A 25,158-nucleotide genomic window follows, 5' to 3' on the forward strand; every position below is an offset into this window, starting at 1 on the left:
ATCCAAAAGGAAAACAAAACACACAAAAAAAGAGAACAGAACAAGAAAAAAAAGAAACAAAAAAAGGAAGAAAAGAAAAAGGGGGAAAAGGAAAGAAAAGAAAAAGAAGAAAGAAAGAAAGAACCAAACAAACCCCAACAAAACAAGAGGATTCCACATAAAAATCAGTGCATTTAGCAGTAATACCATGGAGAGAACAGCTTCGATTAACAGCTCATTGGTCTTTGTTAAGTGAAGGGGAAGAGGGAGTTGGCCTGTGCTAATCATTCCACAAACAGAAGAGAATTAAGTTGCATCACAGAGAGGAGAGAGAGAGAGAGAGAGAGAGACACGTCCTAGGAATCCAAAGAGTAAGCCACATTGACTGGAAAAGTCCACAGTAGAGAGAACACAAAGAAACTCTTCTCCAGCTCCTTGAGGAGGAAGTGCTCATCTGCTTAAGAGCCACGGGTAGGTTGCATAGGTGCCTAGCTGCAAGAAAGCTCCTTCCCAGGCCAGCCAGCACTCAGCTGTCACCTGCAGAGCTGGGCTGAGGGCCACAGGCCTGCTGCCTGGCCCTGGGGAAAGCACCACATGCCCTGGCAGCCCCTGCAGCTTCCCAAGGAGCCACTGCAGCTTCCCAAGGAGCTACTGCAGCTTCCCAAGGAACCACTGCAGCTTCCCAAGGAGCTACTGCAGCTTCCCAAGGAGCCACTGCAGCTTCCCTGGCAGCCCCTGCAGCTTCCCAAGGAGCCACTGCAGCTTCCCAAGGAGCCACTGCAGCTTCCCAAGGAGCCACTGCAGCTTCCCAAGGAGCTACTGCAGCTTCCCAAGGAACCACTGCAGCTTCCCAAGGAGCTACTGCAGCTTCCCTGGCAGCCCCTGCAGCTTCCCAAGGGGTCACTGCAGCTTCCCAGGGAGCCACTGCAGCTTCCCTGGCAGCCCCTGCAGCTTCCCAAGGAGCCACTGCAGCTTCCCAAGGAACCACTGCAGCTTCCCAAGGAGCTACTGCAGCTTCCCAAGGAACAACTGCAGCTTCCCAAGGAGCCACTGCAGCTTCCCAGGGAGCCACTGCAGCTTCCCAGGGAGCCACTGCAGCTTCCCAGGGAGCTACTGCAGCTTCCCAAGGAACCACTGCAGCTTCTCAAGGAGCTACTGAAGCTTCCCAAGGAGCCACTGCAGCTTCCCAAGGAACCACTGCAGCTTCCCAGGGAGCCACTGCAGCTTCCCAAGGAACAACTGCAGCTTCTCAAGGAGCTACTGCAGCTTCCCAAGGAACTGCAGCAGCTTCCCAAGGAAGAACTGCTACTTCCCAAGGGGTCACTGCTACTTCCCAAGGAGCCACTGCAGCTTCCCAGGGAGCCACTGCTATTTCCCAACGGGTTACTGCAGCTTCCAAAGGAACAACTGCTTCCTCTCCAGAGGCCACTGCTGCTTCCCAAGGAGCCTGTTGCTCCACAGGGACTGTGCTCCCACCCTCAGCCACAGCAGCAGTGGCCAGCCTGGCTGCTTCCATCCTGTTGGCTCCAGTAGCTTCCCAGTGCTGAGGCTGTTCCCCACCCTGCTCTCACAGCCTCCCCCCCTGCTCCAGTGCTCTCCTGCCCAGGTTGAACCTGCCCCACGCTCACCCTCCTGCCTTGGTGGGGAGGACTCTGAGCTCCACCAGCCCTAACTCATCATCTCGGGCAGGGAGGGTAGGGAACCCAACCGACCACAGCACTCCAACAGGTTATGCAAACCCCAGAGCTGCTTTGAAGGGCTCCTAAGTTTGGTGGGAGTCTTCCTCAGGGGTGGGGGGGAGGTGTCAGTGGGTGGGTGAAGCTGTGGCTCAGTTAAGCAGACAAAGTGGGTGAGGATGGCAGCTTCCTCTTCAAGAGCAAGGTCTGGCAGAACACGGAGGGGGTGGGGAGGGAGGGGAGTTCTGTACATGTAAACAGTACACTTCCACTGAGTCCAAAAATGAGGAGCAAAAAATTACAAAGGTTCACATTGGTCTTAGGTAGATAAACAGGTGAAGAGCAGAGCTTGGGCAGCTCCTGAACAACCAAACCGAAGAGTCCTAAAGCACCACTAAATGATATAAAAAACCAGAGCATGGACGGGTGGGAGGGGGGAGGGGAGGGGGGGAAGGGAGGGGGGGAAGAGGCTCTGCTACCTTTGTAAAAAGTCTTACAAAAAAATTACAAAGCAAAAAGTCTGTTTAAACCCTCTGAGTTCGAAGCAGCATTGGTGGGGTCGTGGTTTGCCCCTCAGCCGGTGCCCAGCCCGACGGCCGCTGGCGGGAGCAGGGAGCAGGGAGGTACAAGGTTGGGGGTCTGCTCACCAGCCCGTGGAGGAAACACCGGGTGGGAACTGCACAGCCAGGGCAGGGGAGAGGTGGGGGGGAGGGGGGGTGAAGTGTTTCCAACAAGATACAGTTAAAGCAAAAGAAAGCTTCTCCCTTCTCCACCGCTGCTCAGCTGCTCTCAGCCAGCCCCGAGCACAACCCAGCAGCCTCCTTCCTCCCCCTCACAGCGTCTGAGCAGCTGCTGCCTTCTGCTCCTTTCCCTCCTGTTCACAACCTGGACAAGTGATTCCTGGCCCCACCCTGCCTAGAGCCAGCGCAGGGATGTGGCTGTGGCACAGTCCTGGAGCACAGAGGACCCAGAGCTGGGCGAGGATCAGCTGCGGAGATGCCTGCGGAGCTCACGCCGAGAAAGCTGCAGCTGGCCGGAGGGAGAGGAAGAAGGAAAAGAAGAAGATCCCTGACAGGACCTCGTGGCCAGTCCCGTTTCTTTCATGCCATGTCACAGGTGTGCCTGTCACCAGGGCTTTCCAGTCCTGAAGGTCAGCCGTGGGGACGGGATGGGCTGTTGGGGCCCTTCCCACACAGCCGTGAGCCTCCTCTGCCTTCTACAGCAGTTAACCAGGAGTGAGAGCTGCACAACGTCAGCAGGAGCTCAGAGGTGACCTGGGACCCACAGCTAAACGTCTACAACTCCAAACAACCAAGCCGTGGCTGATGCTGACCTGTCCCTGAGGCCTAGGGCCACCTCCGTGCCAGTGAACTGGATGGCAAAGTATGGCTAAACCTTCTGGGTGAGCTCTGCCAGGGAGGGAGGCACAGCCCAGGCTGGGGTGGTGCAGGGAGAGAGGAGCCCAGGGCAGGGATTGTCTCTGCCTCCCCTCCCTGAGCAGCAAAGGGCTGCCACAGCCGGTCCCAGGTGGTGGTGGCCCAGGTGGTGCCCCAGGTGGTGGCACAGGTTTGTCACTTCATGGTATCCACACAAAAATAAATATTTACAGACATTCCAAGGGGGGAGGATGCAGGGCAGGGGGAGAGGCAAACCAAGCAGGCTCCTGAAGTGCTGGGGAAAGCCTGAGTCTGATCCCTGGCTTGGGGGGGGGGTGGGGGGGGTGGGGGAAACCAGTGCCCCAGAGCCTGCTGCAGGCAGTGAGGGGATGGGGGCTCAGCCTCCCCATGATGTCAGTGTCAGCATCAGCTGCACACAGTGGCCGTGGGCCAGGTCCCTTTTCTACAGATGCTGTGGAAAGCTTCAGGTGTGAGGAAACAACCCAAGGGTGAATCCTCCTGCTGCTCCTTGGGGCTGAGCTTTTGCTTCTCTTCCAGTGTGTGGGGAGTGAAACAGGGGGATAAAGGCTACTGAGGAAGCTGCCTGGCTCTGCTCCTGGCTGGCACCAGCTGCTGCCACTTCTCACAGCTCAAGCCCATGCCAACAGCATCAACTCCATGGAGCAACATCCCCACCCCAGCCACCAGCTCAGACAGCCCCAAAAAGGAACAAGCTGGCTCCAAAGGAGGGCTCACTGTTTAAAACGAGTGTGCAGGTGGCTTAAAATCTTCTGGTGAGGACTCCAGCCAGGGCAGTGGGGGAGCTGTGAGCAGGAGCAGGGATCCCCAGCAACTGGGCTCCAGGAGAAGCAGTGTCCCTAGCAGCCAGGCTCTAACAAGGAGGGATCCCAGCAGCTGGGCCCTAAGAGGAGTGGAATGCCCAGCAGCTGGGCTCCAGGAGGAGCAGGGGTCCCCAGCAGCTGGGCTCCAGGAGGAGCAGGGGTCCCCAGCAGCTGGGGTGCCGGCGGCACTGCCTGGCTGGGCGCAGTTTAGCAGCACTGGTAGCAGGTATTGCACTGAGCGAAGGGAAGTGCATTCTCGGGGGAGGGGAGGTGGGCAGGGCAGGATGGGCATCTCGCTATGGGTTTCCACACCTCGGGGCTCGTGGACTTGCTCCAGGACTGTGAGCAGGATGGATCCTGGGCCCAAGAGGTGTCCCTCTGTCAGTTCTGCTGCCGAGCGCTGCCCATCTCTGTGCTCTGCCGGGGAGCCGGCGCGGAGCCGGCGCTCACCTTGGTGCCACCCACGCTGCTCCCGACCGGTTTATGCTCCTGCAGCTGCCCCAGGGCTTGTTTCACAGGGACTGGAGTGAGCAGGGGAGGGTGAGCTGCTGCCCAGCAGCAGGATCCCAGCGGATCCCCTGGATCTGCCGGGTGGGTTCCAGCCTCCTCAGCACGACCCACGCGTCTGCGACACTCACCGTGCCCCCCAGGACCAGCTGGGCCGGTCCTGGAAGAAGCCCCCAATGGAGTGTGAGGTAGAGTAGGGATGTGCCCACAGGACAGTGTTTCTCAGGTGCTTCCTTCCTTCCTTCTCTGCTCTGCAGGGGCCGAACCGAGCGTGCGGAGTCCTCCTGGCCGCAGGTCTGCTGAGCTTCCGAGTCGCTGCGGGAGGGTCAGAGCCCACTGCTGCCGCGGGGCCGCCTGGAGCACAGGTCTGAGCAGGGCACTGGCTTGCTCCCTGGGTCAGCTGCCACCTACGCTCTCTGGGGAGTGGGGAGAGGGGGTGAGGGGGGAGCTGGGGAAGCCCCCTAAGGCTGGGGGCTGGGTGGCAAATTCACTCCCTGTGGGCCAAGGGCTCCGCAGAGCGGCAGGCAGAGCTGCCTGGGCGTTAGGAGCGCGGTGCTATGGAATGTGGGTTGGGTTTGCTTTGTCTTTCACAAATGCCTTCTGAGCAGACAGAGACGAAACTGGCAACCTGTACAAACTCAACAGAATCCATTTCCAGAAAAATAAATTACTAAGGGGAGAGGAGGGTCCATTTCTCAATAAATATGTGATTCAGCTCACCTAAGACTTGGAAATTATCTGGGGTGGGAGTGGGAGGAGGGGGGAGTGGGGAGGGGAGGGGGGCGGGAATCTAACATTTGGGTCCACAAAGGTTATCCTAAATACATCTGCAGCCCCAAAACCTCCCCAGGCTCCCTTCTGCCTTTGACAGTCCCGCGTCCTTCCAAGGGTTGGCTTCTGCTCGGGCGTTGGAAGGGATCAAAACGTGTCCTTGTGCCTGAAGTCCTCCAGGTGCTCGGAGTGTAAAAGAGAACAGGTCCTTTAGGGTTCCACCTTCTAAAACTACGCGTGCCCGCCGCCGGGCGGGGAGGACGGTGGCAGCCCTGAGCAAGGACGGGGCTGGGAGCCTGGCTGGAGCAGGTACAAATTGTCTTCCGGAGAGAGGAGGGAGGCAGCCCCGGGGCGTCAGTTCTGCTGCAAAATGAGGTTTTCCAGTTCGTCCGCCGAGCGCAGCAGGAAGGCTGCCGACTCTCGGTAGCCGGCGATGAGCTGCCGCACGGCGCTGATCTCCGTGGGGCTGAGCTGCGCAGCCTGCATGCCCCTGCTGCTGCTGCTGCTGCTGCTGCTGTTGGAGGGGTTCGTGCTGGAGGCTCCGCCTTTCATGCTGAGATCGGTCGGACCTGCAGGGGGACAGCCACAAGGGAAAGCTCAGCCAGGGTAGCTTTGGCCATGCCCAGCCTGCCAGCTGGGCAGAGGAGGAAGGTGAAGCTGCAGCCCCTGGGGTAGGGAGAAGCCCCTGGGGGCATTTGTGACCTTTCAGTGTCTGAAGGGGGCGACAAGAAAGCTGGGGAGGGACTTTATAGGCTGTCAGGTAGGGATAAGACTGAGGGGAATGGGATAAAGCTGGAAATGGGGAGATTCAGAGTGAATGTTAGGAAGAAGTTCTTCAGCATGAGGGTAGTGAGGGCCTGGAAGGGGTAGCCCAAAGAGGTGGTGGAAGCCTCATCCCTGGAGGTGTTTCAGGCCAGGCTGGCTGAGGCTGTGGGCAGCCTGCTCTGGTGTGAGGTGTCCCTGGGCATGGCAGAGGGGTTGGGACTGCCTGATCCTTGCGGTGCCTTCCAGCCCCGACTGATTCTGTGATTCTGTGGTTAATGGATGCAGGAGCTGGAGCCAACTGCTGGAGCAGTTGCCGATGCTAGAGAAAGGCTTCAGGAGAGCTGAGCTCCTGCTGAGTGGCCTGAGAGGGCACCAGGGACACCAAGCGGGGACTGGGCACTGCGGCAATTCCCAACCCGGGACGGGAGAGGTCAGCAGCGCCCCCAGGCCAGAGGGCTCCTGCGGGCCAGGGGCAGCGGGGAGGGGAGAGCATGGCCCCGGGGAGCGAAGGGCGAAGGAAAGGGCGAAGGAGAGCAATGCTGGAGCAGCCAATGCCGGGGGAGGAGTGGCACCAGCAGAGGACTTCCACCACAGGCTCATCAGGCTGTGAAGGGGAGGAGGAGGAGGAGGCTGTCATGCGAAAGCAATTTCACTGGACAGAAAAGGCAGCGGAGCCGTTTCCTGGCTCACCGAGGGGGAAGGAGCTGGGAGTGGGTCTGAGCAAGAACTGTCTGAGGTGGGGGATGGAAGGAGAAGACACTTCTGGGCAGCAAACCCCTGCAGGCTTCTGCTCACAGCAGGAGGAGAGGGGGCAGCTCCTTGCCAGCAGCTCACTCTTACCTCTGAGGGACTGGGCAAGAGCTTGAGGCATGAAATGCATCAGAAAGGAGCCTGGCACTGCTGTGAGCTACACCCAGCACCTTCTGCTGCCCCCGGGGCTGCTCTGGGCTGCTTCTGCCAAGGAGCCATGGCTGGTGGCTGGGTGAGAGGAGGGTGCCAGGCAGCATAGGGGCCCAGGGGTGCCAGTGCTGTTCTTGGGAGGAACCTGAGCTGCCTCCAGCATGGCTGCAAGGATTAGGCCTCGGCAGCTGGAGGCCGGGGCGGGATCTTTACTCAGGGTTAAGAAGCATTAGGAAGGGATGATAAGAGTTAATCCCAGACAGGCACTGCTCAGGGCTCCGGAAATCACATCCTCCCGAATCCCGCCTCCCCTCGGGGCGGGCAGGGACGGGGCAGGAGCCCCGAGTGGGCTGAGGCAAGCCAAGGCAGCCCAGAGACTGATGAAGGACCAGCTGAGGACCAGCGTGGTGGTCTCCAGCCCTTCCTGCCACCACCGCCGGGAGCACAAAGCCAGCAGGCTGTGGCCCAAGGGCAGAGCCTTTGCCCCATCCACAGCTCTTTGGCCTGGGTGCCAGGCAGTCACCACCAGGTACCAGGCTGACACCTCCCCAGGTACCACGATAGCTCCTCCCCAGGTATCCTGCTTGTCCCCAGGCCACTCTGCTCTGATCACTTGCTCCTGACTCAGCCAACTCCTTAAGCCCTGAGCTCTGCTTCTGCCTTCCCACCCTGTACCCTCAGTCCTGCTCCCCCGGACACTTCTCGCAGGTGATCTCCAGCCCCTTACCACCTTCTGTGGCAGGAGCTGGGTATGCCCTGGGTGCTGCTGCACAGCCCCTGAACTTCACCAGCCCTGACCCCAGTCCTGTCCCTGTCTCCAGGAGCAGCCAGCAGGGAAAAGGAAGGGCTCAGAGCAGGCAGGAGCTGAGGGCAGTGCCAGGCACCTATCCCTGTTAATAATTAATGGCTGCTACAGACTCTCTGCCTTCCTCAGTCACACTCCCTCCCTCCACCAGTGCCACCCCAGCCCACTCAACAACTAACCACCCACTGATGAGGCTGGGCAGAGGCTGCAGGAGATAGGGTTTGGAGCAGCCCTGTGCAGCAGAGGTTCTGCCATGCCCAAGCTTGGCAAGAGACATGGGAGCAGGCCCTGCCCTCCCTCCTGTGGCCAGGCCTGGGCAGCTCTCAGCACGGGCACGGGGTGGAGCTGATGGCCACGGGGGGGTCCTGCTGCCACCGCGGCCGGCAGAGGGGGGTGGGCACTCACCGTTACTGTGGTTGCCCGTCTGGAGGGAGGCAGGGGGCTGCAGGCTGCCCCCCAGGGACCCGTAGCCACGGTAGCTGTAGTTGAGGCTGCCGTTGATGTAGACTGGGTCTTGGGAGTAGGATGAAGCTGGCAGTGAGTAGGAGGAGTGGGTGATGGCTGTGGAGTCCCTGGAGTGCTGCTTGTCCAGCGCGATCGGCTCGTCCTGCACGGGGCACACACAGGTTGGCTCCAGCCAGGAGCTCACTGTCCTCTGCAGCGGGGGGGAGGGATGGACCAGCCCAAAACAGTGCCCCCGCCCCCATCCCCGCCACAGCAAGGCTCCTGATGCTCTGTGGGGCCCTGTCCTGCAGCCCCCTGACTTCTACCAAGGCTTTAAAAATGGTTTCCCCAGTTGGAATCCTGGAATCACAGCAGGGGGCTGGCTGGAAGAGACCTTGAAGGTCATTCAAGTCCAAGCCTTACCCCTGCGCTGCCCCAGGGCACCACCAGCCCATGCCCCCTCAGCACCAAGCCTCAGGGCTTTGAAACACCTCCAGGGGTGGGGACTCCACCACTGCCCTGGGCAGCCTGGGCCACACCTGGACAACCTTCAAGGGGAAGAAATTGTTCCTCATGCCCAACCTGAACCTCCCCTGGGGCAAGCTGAAGCCATTTCCTCTCGTCCTGTTGCTTGTTCCTTAGGAGCAGAGCCCAACCCCCACCTGGCTCCAGCTGGAGCTGTCGAGAGCCAGAAGCTCTCCCCTCAGCCTCCTTTTCGCCAGGCTGAACCCACCCCCAGCTCCCTCAGCGACGTCTCTCTTCTCCCCCATGCCCCGCAGGCCCTGCCGGCTGGGTCCCTGTGCCGCTGGCGCCGGGGGCAGCGCACCTGGGCCGTTTGGTAGATCTCCAGCCGCATCCTCTTGGCCGCTTTCCGCGTCTCGCTCTCGCAGGCGGCAGCCAGGATGTTCTCCGCCATGGCTGAGGTCAGGTGCGGTGGCGTGGGCCTGGTCTGCAGAGACACGAGCAGGGAAGGTGCTCAGGGAGCTGCTGCCCCGGGGGGGAGGGCAGGGCGGGGCGGCAGCAGGGCCGGGGGTGGCGCTCACCATCTCCATCCCGTTCTTCTTCATGCGGCGGCAGGACTTGAGGTAGGTGCGGATGCGCTTCCGTGCCCGCTCCTGGAACTCGGGGAACTGCCTGCTGCAGGACTCGATGATGGCCTGGATCTTCTCCTTGGGCTGCTTGGAGATGGGAACCATCCTGTCCAGGTTCTCATCCACGAAGAGGCGCACGAACATCTGCGGAGGAGAAGGCAGGCGCTGGGACGCCGAGGCGGGGGGGTGGGGGGGGGAGGGAGGGGTCACCCTCCCCATGCTGCCCTCCTTACGTTGAAGGCTTTTAGCCTCTCTGGGTCCATCCCCTCCGAGTCATTTATCTTGTCGTTGTCCTCGTGGTCGTCGTGGTCATCGTCGTCCTCATCGGCCGTGGGGGCCCTGCCCACGGTCAGGTCCTCGGGGCAGCCGCTGACCTCTGTCTTGACGGAGTCGTAGCTTCCAGAGCTGTACGGGGGGGACTGAGAGGAGATGGGAGGTTACCACGAGCAGCCCTCGCCGGCCCACCCCCGCCCAGGGCACAGGGAAGGGGCCCTTGCTCCTTGGCTCAATGCCTCTTGGTGTCCCCCTGGGAGATGAACCCACAGGTGGGCCACCCTGAATGCAGAGAAGGCTCTGGGGGGACCTTAGAGCAGCCTGGCAGTACCTGAAGGAGGCTTAGGAGAGCTGGGGAGGGACTTCTGGCAAGGGCTGGGAGTGACAGGGTGAGGGACAATGGCTTTGAGCTGGCAGAGGGGAGACTGAGAGATGAGGAAGAAACTCCTGGCAGGGAGGGTGGGGAGACACTGGCACAGGGTGCCCAGGAAGGCTGTGGATGCCCTTCCCTGGAGGTGTTGGAGGCGTTGAGCAGCCTGTGCTGGTGGGAGGTGTCCCTGCCCATGGCAGAGGGTTGGAACTGGATGAGCTTCAAGCTGCCTTCCAACCCAGCGCCCTCTGCGGCTCTCTGCCCCGTGCCAGGCTCGGTGCCACCCAGCCTCGCCCCTCCTACCTCTGCCGTGCTCTTCACGGCGTACTTGACCCTGCTGCGGAGCCCATCGGCGCTGCAGCCGTCGGGGGCGTAGGAGGGGGTGGCGTGGGCAGGGGCCAGCTTGTCGCAGAGGTTGATCGGCTGCTCGTCGGCCGCCGCCGTGAAGTCCATGGGGGCCGCTGGGCCATTGCCGTTCATGTCGGGGAAGCTGCTGTCGCCCTGCGTGCTGCTGGAGGTGGAGGGGTTCAGGGTGGAGGAGCCATTCCCGCTGCAGCTCTCTGAGGAGGAGTCATCTGCAAGGAAGGATGCGTGGTCACCCCCCTGCCACCCCACCCCCACCCCGTGCCACCCTCCGGCCGTCCGCCTGAGCCGCGCTGCCGGCTCTGGGATGCAGCAGGCGGACGTGCGCCCGCCGGTGCCCGCTGGGTCATCGCCACGTCCCTCAAGGCGCCCCGGGTGCTGCCATGCCCCGTGCCAGGGCCACCTGTCCCTGCCGCAGGTGACAGTCCCCACGCCTCCGCCCGGGGCTTGAATAAGAACTTTGGAATTTGGTCCTTTTGGGTTTCTGTTTGCATTGCAGGGAGGAGAAGGGGCATTGCCTCTCCCCTGCCGCGGCCCTCGCCTCCTGGCACCCTTCCCCAGCCCACTTTGGGGCCAGGTGCGGCGGGAGGTGACCAGCTCGGGAGCTGGTGGCTTGGGGACACGCTGCCGTGCGGCGTGCTGGGGCGTGGGGGCAGCACACGAGGACAGAGGAGCTGGGGTGGGAGAACTCCGAGTTTGTGCCGCCTGGGAGCAGCATCAGGACCCCTGGGCACAGCGGGCACGTTGCCTGGCAAGGCTCCTCAGCCTGCTGCTACAGGGAGGGCACGGGGGCTGCACCATCTCTACCGTCCTACTCAGCACCCAAGAGACCTCCCACACCCTGCGTGGGCCCTCCTGTGCCTGTCTCCACACACCCCAGAGCCACCCCCCGTAGCCAGCTCTGTCTTCCACCACCCCGACAGGCAGAGCCCACAGCCGCCGGGCTCGGCCCCGCCGAAGCCCCACACCCCCGGAGCACACAGCCTGCCTCCTCCTCGGTGCCTGCTTCATCCACCCCCGCAGCTGCCGGCACCACCTCCTGCCCCTGCCCTGCTCCCACCGACCACGCCAGCCTCGTGTCGCTCCGAAGGCACCGCCTGGCCCTGCCCATAGCCGTGCCCAGCGTCGCCAGCACCCGAGCCCTGCCCACGGGCAGCCGAGGAGCCGCAGCCCCGGGGCCAGGCAGGACATTTGGGAGCTGCCGAGGCCGTCGCCTTCCCTCCCCCTCGCCGCAGTAAATCCTTTATTTCATTAGGTGCCTCGGCGAGAGGGAAGGGCGCAGCGCACGGGGGGAGCTGCCTGCGCCAGCCTGCACCGAACAAAGGAGCCGCCGGCGGCCGGGAGCAGATGGCAGAGCCCCACCGGCCGCCGCCGCAGGACAATGGGGTCGGCCTGCGAGGTGCCCTCAGCGCCCCGCCAACGGCTCCCGGGCACACGGGTGCCAGGTCCAAAGGTGTGCGGGTGCAGGGTGCAGGGATGGTGCCTGGCTGCTGCTGCTGCTGCCACCCTCCCTCCTCCTCCCCACGCTGGCACCCAAGGGAAACTTTAGTGAGAGCTGCTGTGACCCTGTGGCAGCCCAAGACTTGGTGTCCCTTCCAACAGACAGCCCCGAGGGCACCCGAGCTTACCACCGGGGACAGCTGGCATGGCCCCAGCCAGCCTGCTCGCTGCCCAGCCTCACACCTGTACCAATGCTGGTCCCAGCCCTGCTGGCTCCAGGCAGGAGCTCTTGCTCTGGGCAAGGGACAAGCACTGGCCTCATATGCCAGGGAGCTCAGGGCTCTGGGGGAGCCACCATCACCCTGGGGTACCCTCTGAGCCACCCCCTGGCACCAAGCACTGGTCTCCTGTCCCTGTGCCACAGCAATGGGGCTCAGACAAGTGGCTGCAGCCCAGATCATGGCACCAGAGCTTCTGCTGCTGGCCCAGCCCTACCTGGAAGAGCAGGATGCTGATGGCATTGCCACCTCCTGCCCCACACCCAGAGGATTGCCAGGGGCTGGTGACCCCCTATGGGTTTTGCTGCCTGCTCCCTGGGGCTCTCTGCCCCACACACGCCTTGCCAGGAGGTGCAGCCAGACCCAGTACCCTCAGCGTGGGCACAGCAGCAGTGCTGGCAGTGGGCAGGCGGCTGGGGGGGCCCTGCCCGTGGGATGGCGGCGCCCATCCTTGGTCCTTGCCTCCCTCCCCCTGCTCTGCTCTCCACGCCAGGCGAGACAGGGCTCCCCGAGGGAGGCTCCAGCCTCATCCAGAGATGCCTCTCGGAAGGATTAAGGAGAATTATTCCCCGCACAGAGGCAGGAGGCACACGCCAGGCCCCACCGGCAGCCTGGCACCGGCTCAGCAACAGCAGCGCGGGGCCAATCAGCGCCTGCACGCAGGCCAATGGCAGCCGCCCCCTGCCACCTCCTTGGGGCACAGGCAGCCCCCTGCACGGCTGCCTGCACCGAGTGGGGGCTGGGGGAATCTCCATGCCACAAATCCCCTGCCAGGCAAGAGGCATCGAAAGGGATGCCACCTGGGAGAAAATTGTACCAGTGCTCTGGGCATCCCCAACCTGCCACAGACATCCCCAACCTGCCCAGGGCATCCCTCCACTGCTCTGAGCATCCCCAACCAGCTCTGAGCATCCTCATCCTGCCCTGGGCATCCCCAACCTGCTCCAGATATGCCCACCTTGTCCTGGGCATCCCTACGCTGCTCTGAGCATCCCCAACCTGCTCTGGGCATCCCTGCACTGCTCTGAGCATCCCCAACCTGCTCTGGGCATCCCCAACCTGCTCCAGATAAGCCCAACACGCCCTGGGCATTCCTGCACTGCTCTCAGCATCCCCAACGTGCTTTGAGCATCCTCAACCTGCCCTTTGCATCCTAAATCTGCCTCAGATATCCCCAACCTGCCCTGGATACCCCTGCACTGCTCTCAGCATCCTCAACATGTTCTTGAGCACCTCCAACCTGCCCCAGACACGCTAAACCAGGCCTGGGCACCCCTACACTGCTCTGAGCATCCTCACCCTGCCCTGAGCATCCTCAATCTGCCCTGGGCATCTCCACCTCTCCCTGGGTGTCCTGCTCTGCCCTGGCCCACCCAACGCCAGCATCCCCACAGCCCCCAGCTCTGCCCTGGTCTCTGCAGCTCCCACTTCCATTGGCAGTGCCAGTCCTGCTCTGCCTGCTCAGATTGGGCAGGATTCTGGGGATGAGGTCTGAGCCCCCCTAAACCTCACAAAACCTCAGGTTTTGGGTTTTTTGCTGCACAAAACACAGAGAGCAGCTGCACAGCAGGATCCTACCCAGCTCCTCTGCCCTCTGCATTCATGAACTCAGATTTTGCTACAGACAACAAGTGCTGAAAGCAGAGGAGTTGGTGCTCAGGCACCTGTCCAGGTGGAAACTGGAGTTCAACAGCAGGGACCAGCACCTACTGCAAGAGCAACTCAAACCAAGGATGAAGAGAAGCAACGAGGTCTGCAAGCCACTAGCTGCAGATAATTGTCTTCTACCTTGTCAGAGGTGCTGCTCCCCCAGCAGCTCAGCACCGAAAGAAAAGGTTAACCTCAGTCTTGTGGGCAGAGAAACGGCCACAAATTCGGAGTGCCAAGGTCCTTGCTCTGCAAGGGAACAGCCTCAGCCAGCCTGGAAACAGCAGAGGGGCTCAGCAGGGAGCACTGCACTCTCCTGGTCAGTGTGGATGGGAAGGTGCCAGTGATGCTGCTGCTGCTCCCCAAACGGCTGCACCAGGACATCTCCAGCCCACAGCAAGCCCTGCACCCAGCAGCACCTGGGGGAGAAGCAGCAGAAGCTGCCTGGGTGGCAGGAGCAGGTTCAGGCTCTCCCTTTGGGGACAGCAGCTGCAGCAGGACACAGAGCTGCGCTGGCCACGCTCCCGGAGAACCACAGCTTTGCTACCCCCCACCCCCTTCTCCCCCCAGCCAAAACTTGTGAACCTGGAGAGGTTTGCTGCCAGAGGGTGCCTGGAGCACCCCTAAGGAGCAGGGCTGAGCAGCAGCAGCAGGAGAGCCAGGCCATGAATGTATTCATCACCGAGCAGCAGCAGCCTGGTGAGCTCCCCGCGCGCGGCTGGGGCCCGGCTGCACCAGGAGCCCCTCTAATGAGCATAATTGGGAGCCCCCCTGCTCCACCCCCGTGCCCTAATTGAAGCAGATGGAACTGTAAAAACAATGTCATTTGGAACTGGTTTGATCTTTCCCTTGGAAAAGGGAATATTTCATTCCCCATCTGAATCCCCTGGAGCTGAGGCTCCACGGGATGGGGATGGAGGAGACCCCAGCGCTGGGCAGGGGATGCTGGGGAGGCTGCTGGAGGCTGCCCAGCCCTGAGGTCCCCCCAAGTTCTGCCCTCCTCGGTCCCACGGTGGTGGCCAAGGTAACGAGGAGGAGGCCACCAGGAGGCTGCCTGATGCCTCTGCTGTGTCTCCCCAGCGGTGCCCAGCCCAGGAGAGAGCGAGAAGCAAAATGGCTCCTTGGGCCGCGGTGCTGGGGGAGGAGGGGGATCAGTCACTTATTAAATGAATTAATCAGGGCTCAGCGTTTTCATTTTGAAGAGGCTGCTGGATTATCCTCGACTTGTGCGGCGCTGGGGATCGGGAGGGGAAGGGGAGATTCCCAGCACCTGCTCTCCGGGAGGCTTGGTGGCAGGGAAGTGGTTGGGCAGCAAGGTCTGTGCCAGCGCAGGCCACCGCGGCCGCGCTGCGAAGGCAGGGCTGAAGATGAATGGGGCAAATTGTTCCTCCTCCTGTCACATCTCCAGAGGGGAGACAAAAACCTCTTTTGACTCGCAAAACAATGAAGCTTATGCAAGAGCCAGCGGCCCACGGAAACCTCTCTGCAGCCCTGCACCGGGCGCTGGGCACGGGGGCTGCCTGCCCCTGCCCTGCCCCAGCCCCGCAGCCCCACGGACAGCGCCGGGCAGAGACTCCCTCAGCTGCTCCCCACCTGCCTGCGTGGCCTCAGGCACCGCAGTTACCACCAGGTCCCACCAGTGACCCTTAGATTCCCTGTGGACCACCGCGGAGCCGCCGCCCGCAGTCCTGCCCACTGTGCTTGCTCACAGCCAGCGGGGCAGAGGCAGAGGTTGCTGCTCCCACCCGAGACTTCCCACGGCTGATGGAAGGGGAAGGTCCCAGCCCCAGGCAGCATGGCCCCAGCAGGGGCTGGAGCTGCACAGGCAGCCCCGGAGCGGCTGGCGGCAGGGCGCAGAGCATCCCGCAACGACAGGCAGGATGGAAAGTGCCATCAATTATTCACTCACAAAAGAGACGCGAGGGGGGCACAGGGGAGGAGGAGAGCTGCGAGGAAGGGACCCTTCGGCAGAATGCCAGAGCCCCCGCGGCAAGCACGGCCCCGCGGCTGGGCGGCAGCTCCGCCTGCCCCCGGCACAGGCGAGAGCAGCACCCCGGGGACCCAGCACTCACCACCAGGGCTCCTGCCCTCTCGACCAAGAGCTTCTGGGAGGTGGTTTAATGGCCACAGCGGTGCCAGGCTGCCAGCTGGACTGGGTGCTCTTGGAGGTCTTTCCCAGCCCTAACGATTCTATGAGTCTGCACCCAGGGGCCGCGGCTCCTGCACCCAGGACCGGGGCTCTTGCAGCTGCGGCTGGGCAGGGAGCGGCAGGAGAGCCCCCGGCCGTGCTGGCTGCCATGGGCACCCTGCAGCTCTCTCGGGGCTGGGGCACAAAGCCTGTTTGCGCCGGGTCCTGCCCAGCTGATGGCCCCCAAGATGTGCAAGGAAGAAGCAAAGGAATGTTGCTGGGGGCCACGGAGCAGCGGCACTGGCCAGGGTCCAGTTCCAGCTCCCTACTTCCTGCCTGCCTCGGTTAATGCAAACCTCCCTGTGCCCCAGCCAGGGTGCCCACTGCTCCCTCCCCAGGCCCTGCCCTCGCCCAGAGCCCTCCACCACTCAGACATCTGGCAGGGCACAATGAGCGGCTGCGGGCGGCTGGGCCGGACAAGGCTGCGCTGTGCAGTCAGCTCCCCCTCCCTCGCCATGAAAGGTGCCCCTCGGTGCCATCTTCCCCCAGCTCCACTGCCCAGCAGCTCCCTCTGGCACCAGGACCTCACCCCACTGGCCCCACGATGGGCATTCCCGTGCAACCAGGCTTGGCAGCTGCCCATGAGGCCAGCAGCCTTGCCACCCATGCTCTGGGCTTTCCCTTCTCCTCCCAGCCCCTCCTTGTGCCATCACTGCTGGCAGCCCCCCTGACCCCGATGCAGGGAGGGGACACGCTATGACCCAGCACTGCCTGGGCACTGCCTCTCCCCGTGCCAAACAAACGGGTTTGGTGGCTTTGGGCAGGCTGCACACCGAGCTGCTGCCTCCAGAGCAGCCCTGCCACCCTGCTGCTCGCCCCCAGGGTGGGGACTGTCCCCAAGCCCCTGGGCTCTGCACCCCTCCCACGCAAGACACACACTGTGGGGCTCACCCTGCTGGCCCTGCTGACCCCTTCAGCTGCGGGTGCTGGGTCTGGGGGAGCAGATGTGGGCCCAGCAGCCTGCAGGTCCTCTCTGCCCCACACCAAAGAGTGAGCCTCCCTCAGACCTCTGCTCCACACTCCAGCAGTGATGGACTCAGCAGAGCCTGGACCAGCCAGGAGAGAGCCCCAAGCCCAGACCAGTGCCACAGGCTGGTGGAGCCACCGTGGCCACGTAGTGCCCCTGCTGCACCCCTCAGCCCTGCGCTTCAAAGGGCGCCGGAGGGAAGCTGTTATCGCTGGCGAGGCCTTTGCTCGGGAGGAGCAGACTTGTCCCTGCCAGAGGTGACAGGGGACACAGCTACCAGAGCCAGCCAAGGCAGGGTCGTGGGGGCTGCCTTCTGCCACCAGGACAGCACAGCATGGGCACATCCCGGGGGCAGGGGAAGCACCTGGCTAAGAAAAGCAAAGGAAGGTCACATCTAGCTGCTGTGAGGGCTGGCTGCTGGCCCCAGGCTTGGTCAGGCTCTGAGCTGGGGCTTGAGGAGGGTGAAACCCAGCACTGGGGCAAGGAGCCCTGAGAACCATGAGGATTCCACCCAAAAAGCCAGGAGCTCGCAGGCCACCCTTGGCATCAGGCATCAGACCATGCCCAAGTGCCTGCTGCACCTTCCCTGGGGCTGGCAGAGGTGTTTGTGGACACCTGGAGCAGGGATGAGGGAAGAAGAGGAAAGCCCCAGTGGAGGAGGGAAGTGGGAGCTGTGACACCCGATGCTGCCCACGGTAAGCCACCCTGCCTGGGGGGAGCCAGGAGGGGGCCATGGCCCCGTGGGCGGGTGCCAGCTGTCAGGGAGCTGCAGGTGTGGAGCGAGGTGTCACAGCTGCCCTGGGCATGGAGCCTGGCAGGAGGCTGGGGGGGGCTGTAGGTGCTTGCTGTGCCAGCACCAGCCTGGTTTCTGGACTGTGCCCGGGAAGAGGCTGCTCTCCTCCCCAGGGAGCCCTCTGCCAGGTCAGTGGTGCTGTGCAGCACAGAGTGGGCAGCTCACCAAGGAGAACCAGGGAACGGTTTTGGTTGGAAGAGACCTTTGAGATCGTGGAGCCCAACCCTCAACCCAGCCCTGCCAGGGCACCACCAAGCCACAGCCCTCAGCACCACAGCTCCACAGCTTTCTAACTCCTCCAGGGATGGGGACTGCACCACTGCCCTGGGCAGCCTGGGCCAGGCCTGGACAACCCTCAAGGGCAAGAAACTGTTCCTCATGGCCAACCTGAACCTGCCCTGAGGTGACCTGAGGCCATTTCTTCTTGTCCTATCACTTAAGCCCCCATTGGCTCCAACCTCCTTTCAGGGAGCTGTAGAGAGCCAGAAGGTCTCCCCTCAGCCTCCTTTTCTCCAGGTGTAGCACTGGTGTGACCCAGAGCTGCAGGACAGATGCCTCCAAGACACTGCTGTGCTGGGAACCACTCAGCTCTGCCCCAGCCAGACCCAGGACAGGGCATACAGAAGAACGAGGTGCCCTACCTGCTCCCCCAGGACAGCATCCCAAAATACTGCTTGCCTGCCTGCATGTCCTCCTAGGAGCACTCCTGAAGGATGCCCCCAGCACCCAGGATCCTTTCCAGCCAGCTGCCTCCAGGGATGTCCCCAGGCAGTGTGTCCTCACTGATAAGTAGGTTATGAAAGTCCTTTCTCCAGGGTCTGGATTAGCCACTGCTGCTCCGGGCAGAATGGGCTCAGCAGGGACACTGCCACTCAAGCCAGGACCTCAGCTGGAAGAGGACCTGTCCCAGAAGGGTACCACGAAGCAACCTCACAATCCTCATGCAAGGGAAAAAGCAGATCCTACATCCTGGAGCTGTCCCTGCCCTTCAGAAGGCTGAGGCAGGATGGACGAGGAGCAGCAGCTCCTGCCCGCAGGCTGAGCTCTGCTCCTGGGCTGTGGGACAGGGTAGGGGCCAGGTGCAGGGCCAGGGAGGAAGCAAGATGTGAGAGGACACCATGGGGAGGTCTTCTTCACCAGCTCAGGGCTTTGCCAAGTCAAGGCCACCAGGGTCCTGCGGCTCTGCCTCCTGCTTGCTCTTCAGGGGCACTGCACCCACCAGCAGGTCACAGCCTACCCTTGGGAACACTCAGCCCCACACACCAGACCAAACTGGGAGGTGCTGGAGCTCTGAGCTGGCTTCTGGATACAGAGCAGCTCTGAAGATGGACAGACAGACTCCACCCGAACTGCTGCAGCCAGCCCCGGCCAGGCAGCCAGCCCCGTGCCCAGCCGGCGGCGGGCACAGGATGCCTGCAGGGCTGGAGACGGGCACGGGGGGCAGCGAGAGGCCGTGGCTCTGAGGGTGACTTTGCTCCAGAGGCCTGCTGGCTCCACAGCTGTGTCCCTCCAGGATGTCCTGCACAATAGCTGCAGGCCAGCGGCAGAGAGCTCCTCCTGATCCTGCTGCCGCTTCCTGCGGGCACGGAGGCGGTGAGCAACATCCGAGAGGGAAGCGCCGGCGCGGGCAGCCCCACGTGTCCCGCGCTGGGCCACGGACGGGGAACAAAGGGACGTGGAAGGGGCCGGGGCAGGAGTCGCTGCTCGGAGCTGTGGCCGCGTCCTGTGTCCCGCCAGCCCTGCAGGAACCTGCCGCTGCTGCCGGACGCTGCCTCCCGCGGCCCTCTGCCGCCGAAGTCCCGCAGGATCATGGCTTCGGGGGATTGTCCGGGTTGGAAAAGGCCTCTGAGATCAGCCAGGACAGGCAGCAACCCAGCACCACCGTGGCCACCAAACCCTGTCCCCAGGAGCCACGTCCACAGGTTCCTTGAGCACCTCCACCACCATCCTGGGCAGCCTGGGCCAGTCCCTGACCACTCTTGTGGCAAACGAATTTTTCCTCATCTCCAACCTAAGCCCCACCTGGGGCACAATTTCAGGCCATTTCCTCTCCTTCTATCACCTGAGACCAGGGAGAAGAGACCTCTTAGGTCTAATTTCTTCCCCTGCTGGTCCAAGGGCTGGCACCGTGTGGCTATCCTGGGCCAGGGTGTGTGGGCACAGGGACAAAAGCTGCTGCTGGCTTTCACCTGCGCTGCCTTTCAGCAGGCACCTGAGGATCAGAGCGTGGGATGGGGGTTCCCTGCTCTCCCACCTGTGGGCCTCCCACTGCCCTGCTCACAGGCTGCAGCCCCCCGGGCCTGGGGCTGGTGCCTGGGTGCCTCCAGGGCTGCTTTCAGCCAGCGTGTCAGCCAACACCACTCACCCTCCCACCGGGCAGCTCTTCACTCAGACTTCGTGCTTTAGGAAGCCTTTCACAGGAGAAACACTTCCAAGCACACTGCCCACCGCCGGCAGCAGGCAGGAACAACTTCGGAAGTCAAAAGGATACCCAGAGGGAGGAGAGTCCCCAGTCCGGGGCAGGCTCCTGACTGAAGAAGTCAGTGTGCAACCAGAGCCCCGTGTGCTGGGATGGCTGGAGCTGAGCCCAGCCTGGCTCTGCAGGACCTGAGCCCAGCCTGGCTCTGCAGGACCTGAGCCCAGCCTGGCTCTGCAGGACCTGAGCCCAGCCTGGCTCTGCAGGACCTGAGCCCAGCCTGGCTCTGCAGGACCTGAGCCCAGCCTGGCTCTGCAGGACCTGAGCCCAGCCTGGCTCTGCAGGACCTGAGCCCAGCCTGGCTCTGCAGGACCTGAGCCCAGCCTGGCTCTGCAGGACCTGAGCCCAGCCTGGCTCTGCAGGACCTGAGCCCAGCCTGGCTCTGCAGGACCTGAGCCCAGCCTGGCTCTGCAGGACCTGAGCCCAGCCTGGCTCTGCAGGACCTGAGCCCAGCCTGGCTCTGCAGGACCTGAGCCCAGCCTGGCTCTGCAGGACCTGAGCCCAGCCTGGCTCTGCAGGACCTGAGCCCAGCCTGGCTCTGCAGGACCTGAGCCCAGCCTGGCTCTGCAGGACCTGAGCCCAGCCTGGCTCTGCAGGACCTGAGCCCAGCCTGGCTCTGCAGGACCTGTGTGGCTGCATCTCCCACAGCTGGTGGAAGAAGGCTGGGACTCTGTGGGGCTCTGTGGGGCTCTGTGGGGCATGGTGGCCAGCTGAGTGCAGGAGCTGTGGCTGAACATCCAGCTTGAGCCTGGAGCACATCAGGCAGAGTCCTTGGGCTGCCGGTTTCTCTGCGCAGGGCTGTCTGGGCTGCCAGGGGCAGCAGTTCACACAGTTCCTCACCTTAAGGTGGCTCCTTGGGCCAGTCTCATGAGCACAGCCTTAGCAAGCCAGTGGGAACCTGGTAGAACACAGCTGCTCTCCTGGGTCAAGGAGGGGGAGCTCAAGAGTGCTCAGTGCTTTGGTTCCCTTTCCTCCGGCTCTGTGCTTCTTCCTCTCCATTCCCTGCTCCTCATCTCTGACCACTTGCTGTTCTCCTGAGTTGCTCCATCCTCTTCCTCCCCTTGTCAGCCTCCTGGGTGAGAGTACTGGTCTGGCAGAGGGACTGACCCAAGGCTTTCACCCCAGCAGCATCAGTCTCTATTATGGAGCTCCAGCACAGGACATGGATCTTCCCCACAGGGACAAAGCCTGTCCCACAAAATGCCTCCTGCAGAAGGGCAGCCTGATGGAAATCCCCATCCATAGCTTCTTCTTGGTAGTAACCCTGGGCTTGGCTCGCTCACTCCATCACTCCTGACCTGCCAAACCTACCTGGTTCAGCCTCATGCCTGCCCTGGGGGCAGCCTGGGACCCTGGCATCCCACCCACACCAGGAAGGGACTGTTTGTGCCTTAATGTTCACCACTGAAGCATACAGAAGAAATGGAAGGAGCCAAGAGGGAGCTCCAAAGAGGACATCTGCTCCTGAAGGAAAGCCACAGGGCACATTCCCTGAGAGGGCAGAGAGGGCAGAGAGGGAGGACTTAGCTGGAGTGAGGACACCCTGATTTGCCTACACACACCAGGGCTTCATTAAACTACTCTGCTGTTGAATGCCAGTGCCCAGCAAAGAGATCCAGACCCTGCTGTTCCAGATGGCAGCGAGGGGTAAGCCACCAGCCCCAAAAAGGCCCAGTGGGGAATGGCAAAGTTTGGGGGGGATGGAGAGACCTGGCTGGGTGATGGGTACAGGAGGCAGAGCTCGCCTGAGGCCGAGGCTGCAGCCTGCTCTGAAGAGCAGGAGGCTCCAGACGGATTCCCACCCAAACACCTTTCCTCCTGCGCCGGCACAAGTGCCACTGTCTGTCCCATCAGACAGGGCCAGGGAGCAGCTGGCTCACGTTTCACAGCCTCCCCAAGGCTGCCTGCTCCCAGGGCTGCTCCCTGTTAGCTCAAACCAGCAGCTCAGAGAACCTGCAGGCTTGCAACAGAGGCTGAAGAGCAAGGGACTGAGGAGAGCAGTGTCCCTGCTGCCCCCTCTGCCTCTGCCAGCCCTGCTGCTGACCACACAAGCAGCTAAAAGCCATCCCAGGGAGACCTGCCAGCACAAAAGCCCTTTCTTTCCTCCAGGGTGGCTTTCCAGTGCCCTTCCTTAAAGCAGCACCAACCCAGCCCATGTTGTCCCTCGACTCCTCCGCTCCCTTCCCACTCTCCCAGCAGCAGCTGGGCTGGGGACAATGAGGGACTCAACCTCTTGAGCAAAAGCCAGCAACAGTCCAAGCACTGAACCTTTCCAAGCATCACGGAGATGAACCCTGACCCCAGCTGGTACTTCTACCATTTATTTACTCGCTCTTTTCTGTTAACCCAGCCTGCCTCACACAAATAACACAGCAGCTCTCCCCAGACTCCTCCACCCAGCCCCAGCTGTGCCATCTCCAGCCCCTTCCTCCCCAGTGAAGAGACACCCAAGTCCTCCCACCACTGTTGGCTACTGCAGGCCACACTTTTCTTGCCTGGGGGGACCCCAGCCACCATCTAAGGAGCAGCCTCCTTTCCTCAGCACCCTTCCTGCACACAGCCCAGGGCTCAGGACCAGCAGGGCTCTCCTCCTTGCACTCAGACAGCTACATCCTGCTGCCTCGGGAGGAGACTCAGTGCAGCAGGAGGTCACTGGGAAGGGACACGTCAGGCACACATCAGGCACAAGGCCCAGCAGCTCCTTCAGACGGCAGCACAGAGCACGGCGCTGATCTAGGACTGCAACACAAAGGTTCTGGGATCCCGGGGGAAATCTACTCGGGATGTCAAACTTTTCACTTCCTCTGAAGCACCCTTCAAGGGGAAGGGCACAGAGAGCCAGAAGGCTCCTTGCAGAGACCCTTGGGTGCCCCACGAGGAGCCGGAGAGGGCTCTCCCTGAGCAGGAGCCCAAAAGCCAAGCGGGGAAGCCTGGGAGCCGGCGCTGCTCCCATGCTGAGATGAAATCCACCCCGCAGGTGGGACACCTGAGCAGAGAGGGCTGGTTAATGTTTAACGAGGCACCGAGGCAGGGCGGGCAGGGGCGCAGGGGCGGCGGGCACGGCGGGCACTCACCGTCCTCCTGGCCGGGCAGGGGCTGCGGGCTGCGCATGCTCTCGTCCTGGCTGGGGCTGAGGCTGGAGTTCAGGTGCTGGTCAGCTGAGATCCATGTGGAATCGTTCATATCAAAGTCCTCGCTGCTCACCGAGGTCTCATCCTGGAGGCAAGCAGGAAAGGGTTAAGCGCCTGAGCTGTTTTCTTTCCTCCTCTCTCCGGCTCTGGACACCTCCTCGCAGCTCTCCTTCCTAAAAACAATCGGGCAGCTCCTGCCTCCCCCAGCAGCGTCGTCGCTGGCCCCTCGGAGCTGGCCAAGGCCACGGGCCGGGCTCTGCTTCCTGCCTGAAGAGCCTGAGCAATGGCAGTGTCTCTAATTGAGGACAATTAGAGCTCGCATCCTGTAGGAGCGGATGGCTGAGCCCTGCAGTTTACCCTTTAATCTCCATCCACCCCAGCCTGCTTCTGGCAAGGCAGAGGCGTGCAGGAGCTGAGGGTGGGGGGAACTGCATCAGCCAGCCCCTAGCACACCTCGGGTGGTTGGGAGATGGAGGCAGCTGCTGCAGGAGGAGCCAGCAGGGGAGTGGCAGCGCTGGGGAGAGGCCAGCGGGGCAGATCTGGACAGCAGCACTGCCTGATCAGAGAACCACAGAACCGTTTGGGTTGGAAAAGGCCTCTGAGATCAGCCAGGCCAAGCAGCAACCCAGCACCACACCACCGTGGCCACCCAAACCCCGTCCCCAGGTGCCACGGCCACGATGCTTCTTGAACACCTCCAGGGCTGGGCACTCCACCACCTGCCTGGGCCAGTCCCTGACCACTCTTGCAGCATCTCCAACATAAGCCTCACCTGGGGCACAATTTCAGGCCATTTCTATCACCTGAGACTAGGGAGAAGAGACCAACCCCACCTCACTCCAGCCTCCTTTCAGGGAGCTGTAGAGAGCAATGAGGTCTCTTCTCCTCCAGCACAGCCCCCAGGGACTGCTCCTCCAGCCCTCTCCAAAGGGACATCACTGCCGTGTCCTGATGCACACTGACAGCACACACCTTGGGGAGGGGCTGGGGGAGTGAGGATCCCAGCAGGCCGAGGACACCCAGCTCGGGCTCCATGCCTGCTCCCTGGTGGCATAGATGACATTCCTCTCTCCCACTCCTGCAGCTGAAAGGACATTTTCCCTCTCTCTCCCTTCTCGCTAACCTTTACAGTACTTCAAGACACAGCCCTTGGATGGCTTCCAGCGCCGGAAAGGTCAGCCACAGGATTTCAAACCCATCACCAGACAGGCAGCAGTGAGATCCTGAATGAGAGGAGGGGCTGCAGGACCTCCCCGGGCTGAACTCTCCGCCAGGCAGCTCGGGAGGAAGCAGATACGTGTTCCATAGCCCCGCTGCTGATCCCTTTATCTCCTTCCTCTCCCTGCTCCCATCCCTCAGCAAGGCACAGAGACCTCACCCAGAGCCCTGGGGTGCAGGGGAACACCAAAAATTCCTTCCAGAACCACTTTCAACTGCTCTGTCCTCTGATTGAAACACTTCCAAGGCTTTTAAACTCTCTCTTCTTTTTTTTTCCTGGTGTGTCCTTGGTCCTCAGATAAAACACAGTCCCTGCTCCCTTCCCATGTAAGAAGCAACTCAGGCACCCTTCAACCTGCTCTGTGCCTCATAAAGTGCCCTGCCTACCCACTGCTGCCTGACAGCTTTTATTGTGAACAAACAAACGGCCTCCAAGACAGGTTTGTGCTTCTCCTCCCAGCTCCCTGTCCCTGCAGCCACATCTGCTGGCTCCAGGCTCCTGCCCGCCCCCAGCCCACTCCCTCCATGAGCCTCCCGGGGAGTTTCCTGGAATTTACAGCTTGTGAAACCTCTCAGGCACCAAGGGACAGAGAGAGGGACACAGAGGGCTCAGCAGCACACCCATCAATGGAACGGGGACACATCGACCTCCCCCCCAAACCCGCTGCCAGCCTGGTGCCCAGGTCAAGCAGAGCGGCAGAGGCAGGGGGACAGCGCCGCTGCCACTGCAGCCACGAAGCCACCCAGCCTCTCCAGAAACTCCATCTTGTGAGTAGAGGAGCAGAACTGCAAAGGTCTCCCTGTTGCAAACTATAAATAGTCTCCTCGTTGCAAGCATCTGCAGGAGGCAGCCACCCT

At 62.1% G+C, this 25,158-nt stretch overlaps 1 protein-coding gene across 4 annotated transcripts in view; it reads right to left on the bottom strand.

Annotated features, from left to right (window-relative positions):
* Positions 1 to 5,011: 5,011 nt before the first annotated feature.
* The window catches only part of NOL4L (nucleolar protein 4 like), a 66,376-nt gene continuing 46,229 nt past the window's right edge, over positions 5,012 to 25,158 (bottom strand). For all 4 annotated transcript variants that reach the window (XM_064168023.1, XM_064168024.1, XM_064168026.1 and 1 more), the window contains 7 exons: positions 23,026 to 23,167; positions 10,103 to 10,374; positions 9,390 to 9,575; positions 9,109 to 9,300; positions 8,892 to 9,014; positions 8,027 to 8,228; positions 5,012 to 5,720 (listed from right to left, as the gene is read on the bottom strand). In XM_064168023.1, the coding sequence (XP_064024093.1) occupies positions 5,506 to 5,720; positions 8,027 to 8,228; positions 8,892 to 9,014; positions 9,109 to 9,300; positions 9,390 to 9,575; positions 10,103 to 10,374; positions 23,026 to 23,167 (1,332 nt within the window). In that variant the 3' untranslated portion in view covers positions 5,012 to 5,505. The remainder of the gene's footprint in view (positions 5,721 to 8,026; positions 8,229 to 8,891; positions 9,015 to 9,108; positions 9,301 to 9,389; positions 9,576 to 10,102; positions 10,375 to 23,025; positions 23,168 to 25,158) is intronic.

This window comes from Pogoniulus pusillus, chromosome 29, assembly GCF_015220805.1.
Source record: "Pogoniulus pusillus isolate bPogPus1 chromosome 29, bPogPus1.pri, whole genome shotgun sequence".
Taxonomy (NCBI): Eukaryota; Metazoa; Chordata; class Aves; order Piciformes; family Lybiidae; genus Pogoniulus; species Pogoniulus pusillus.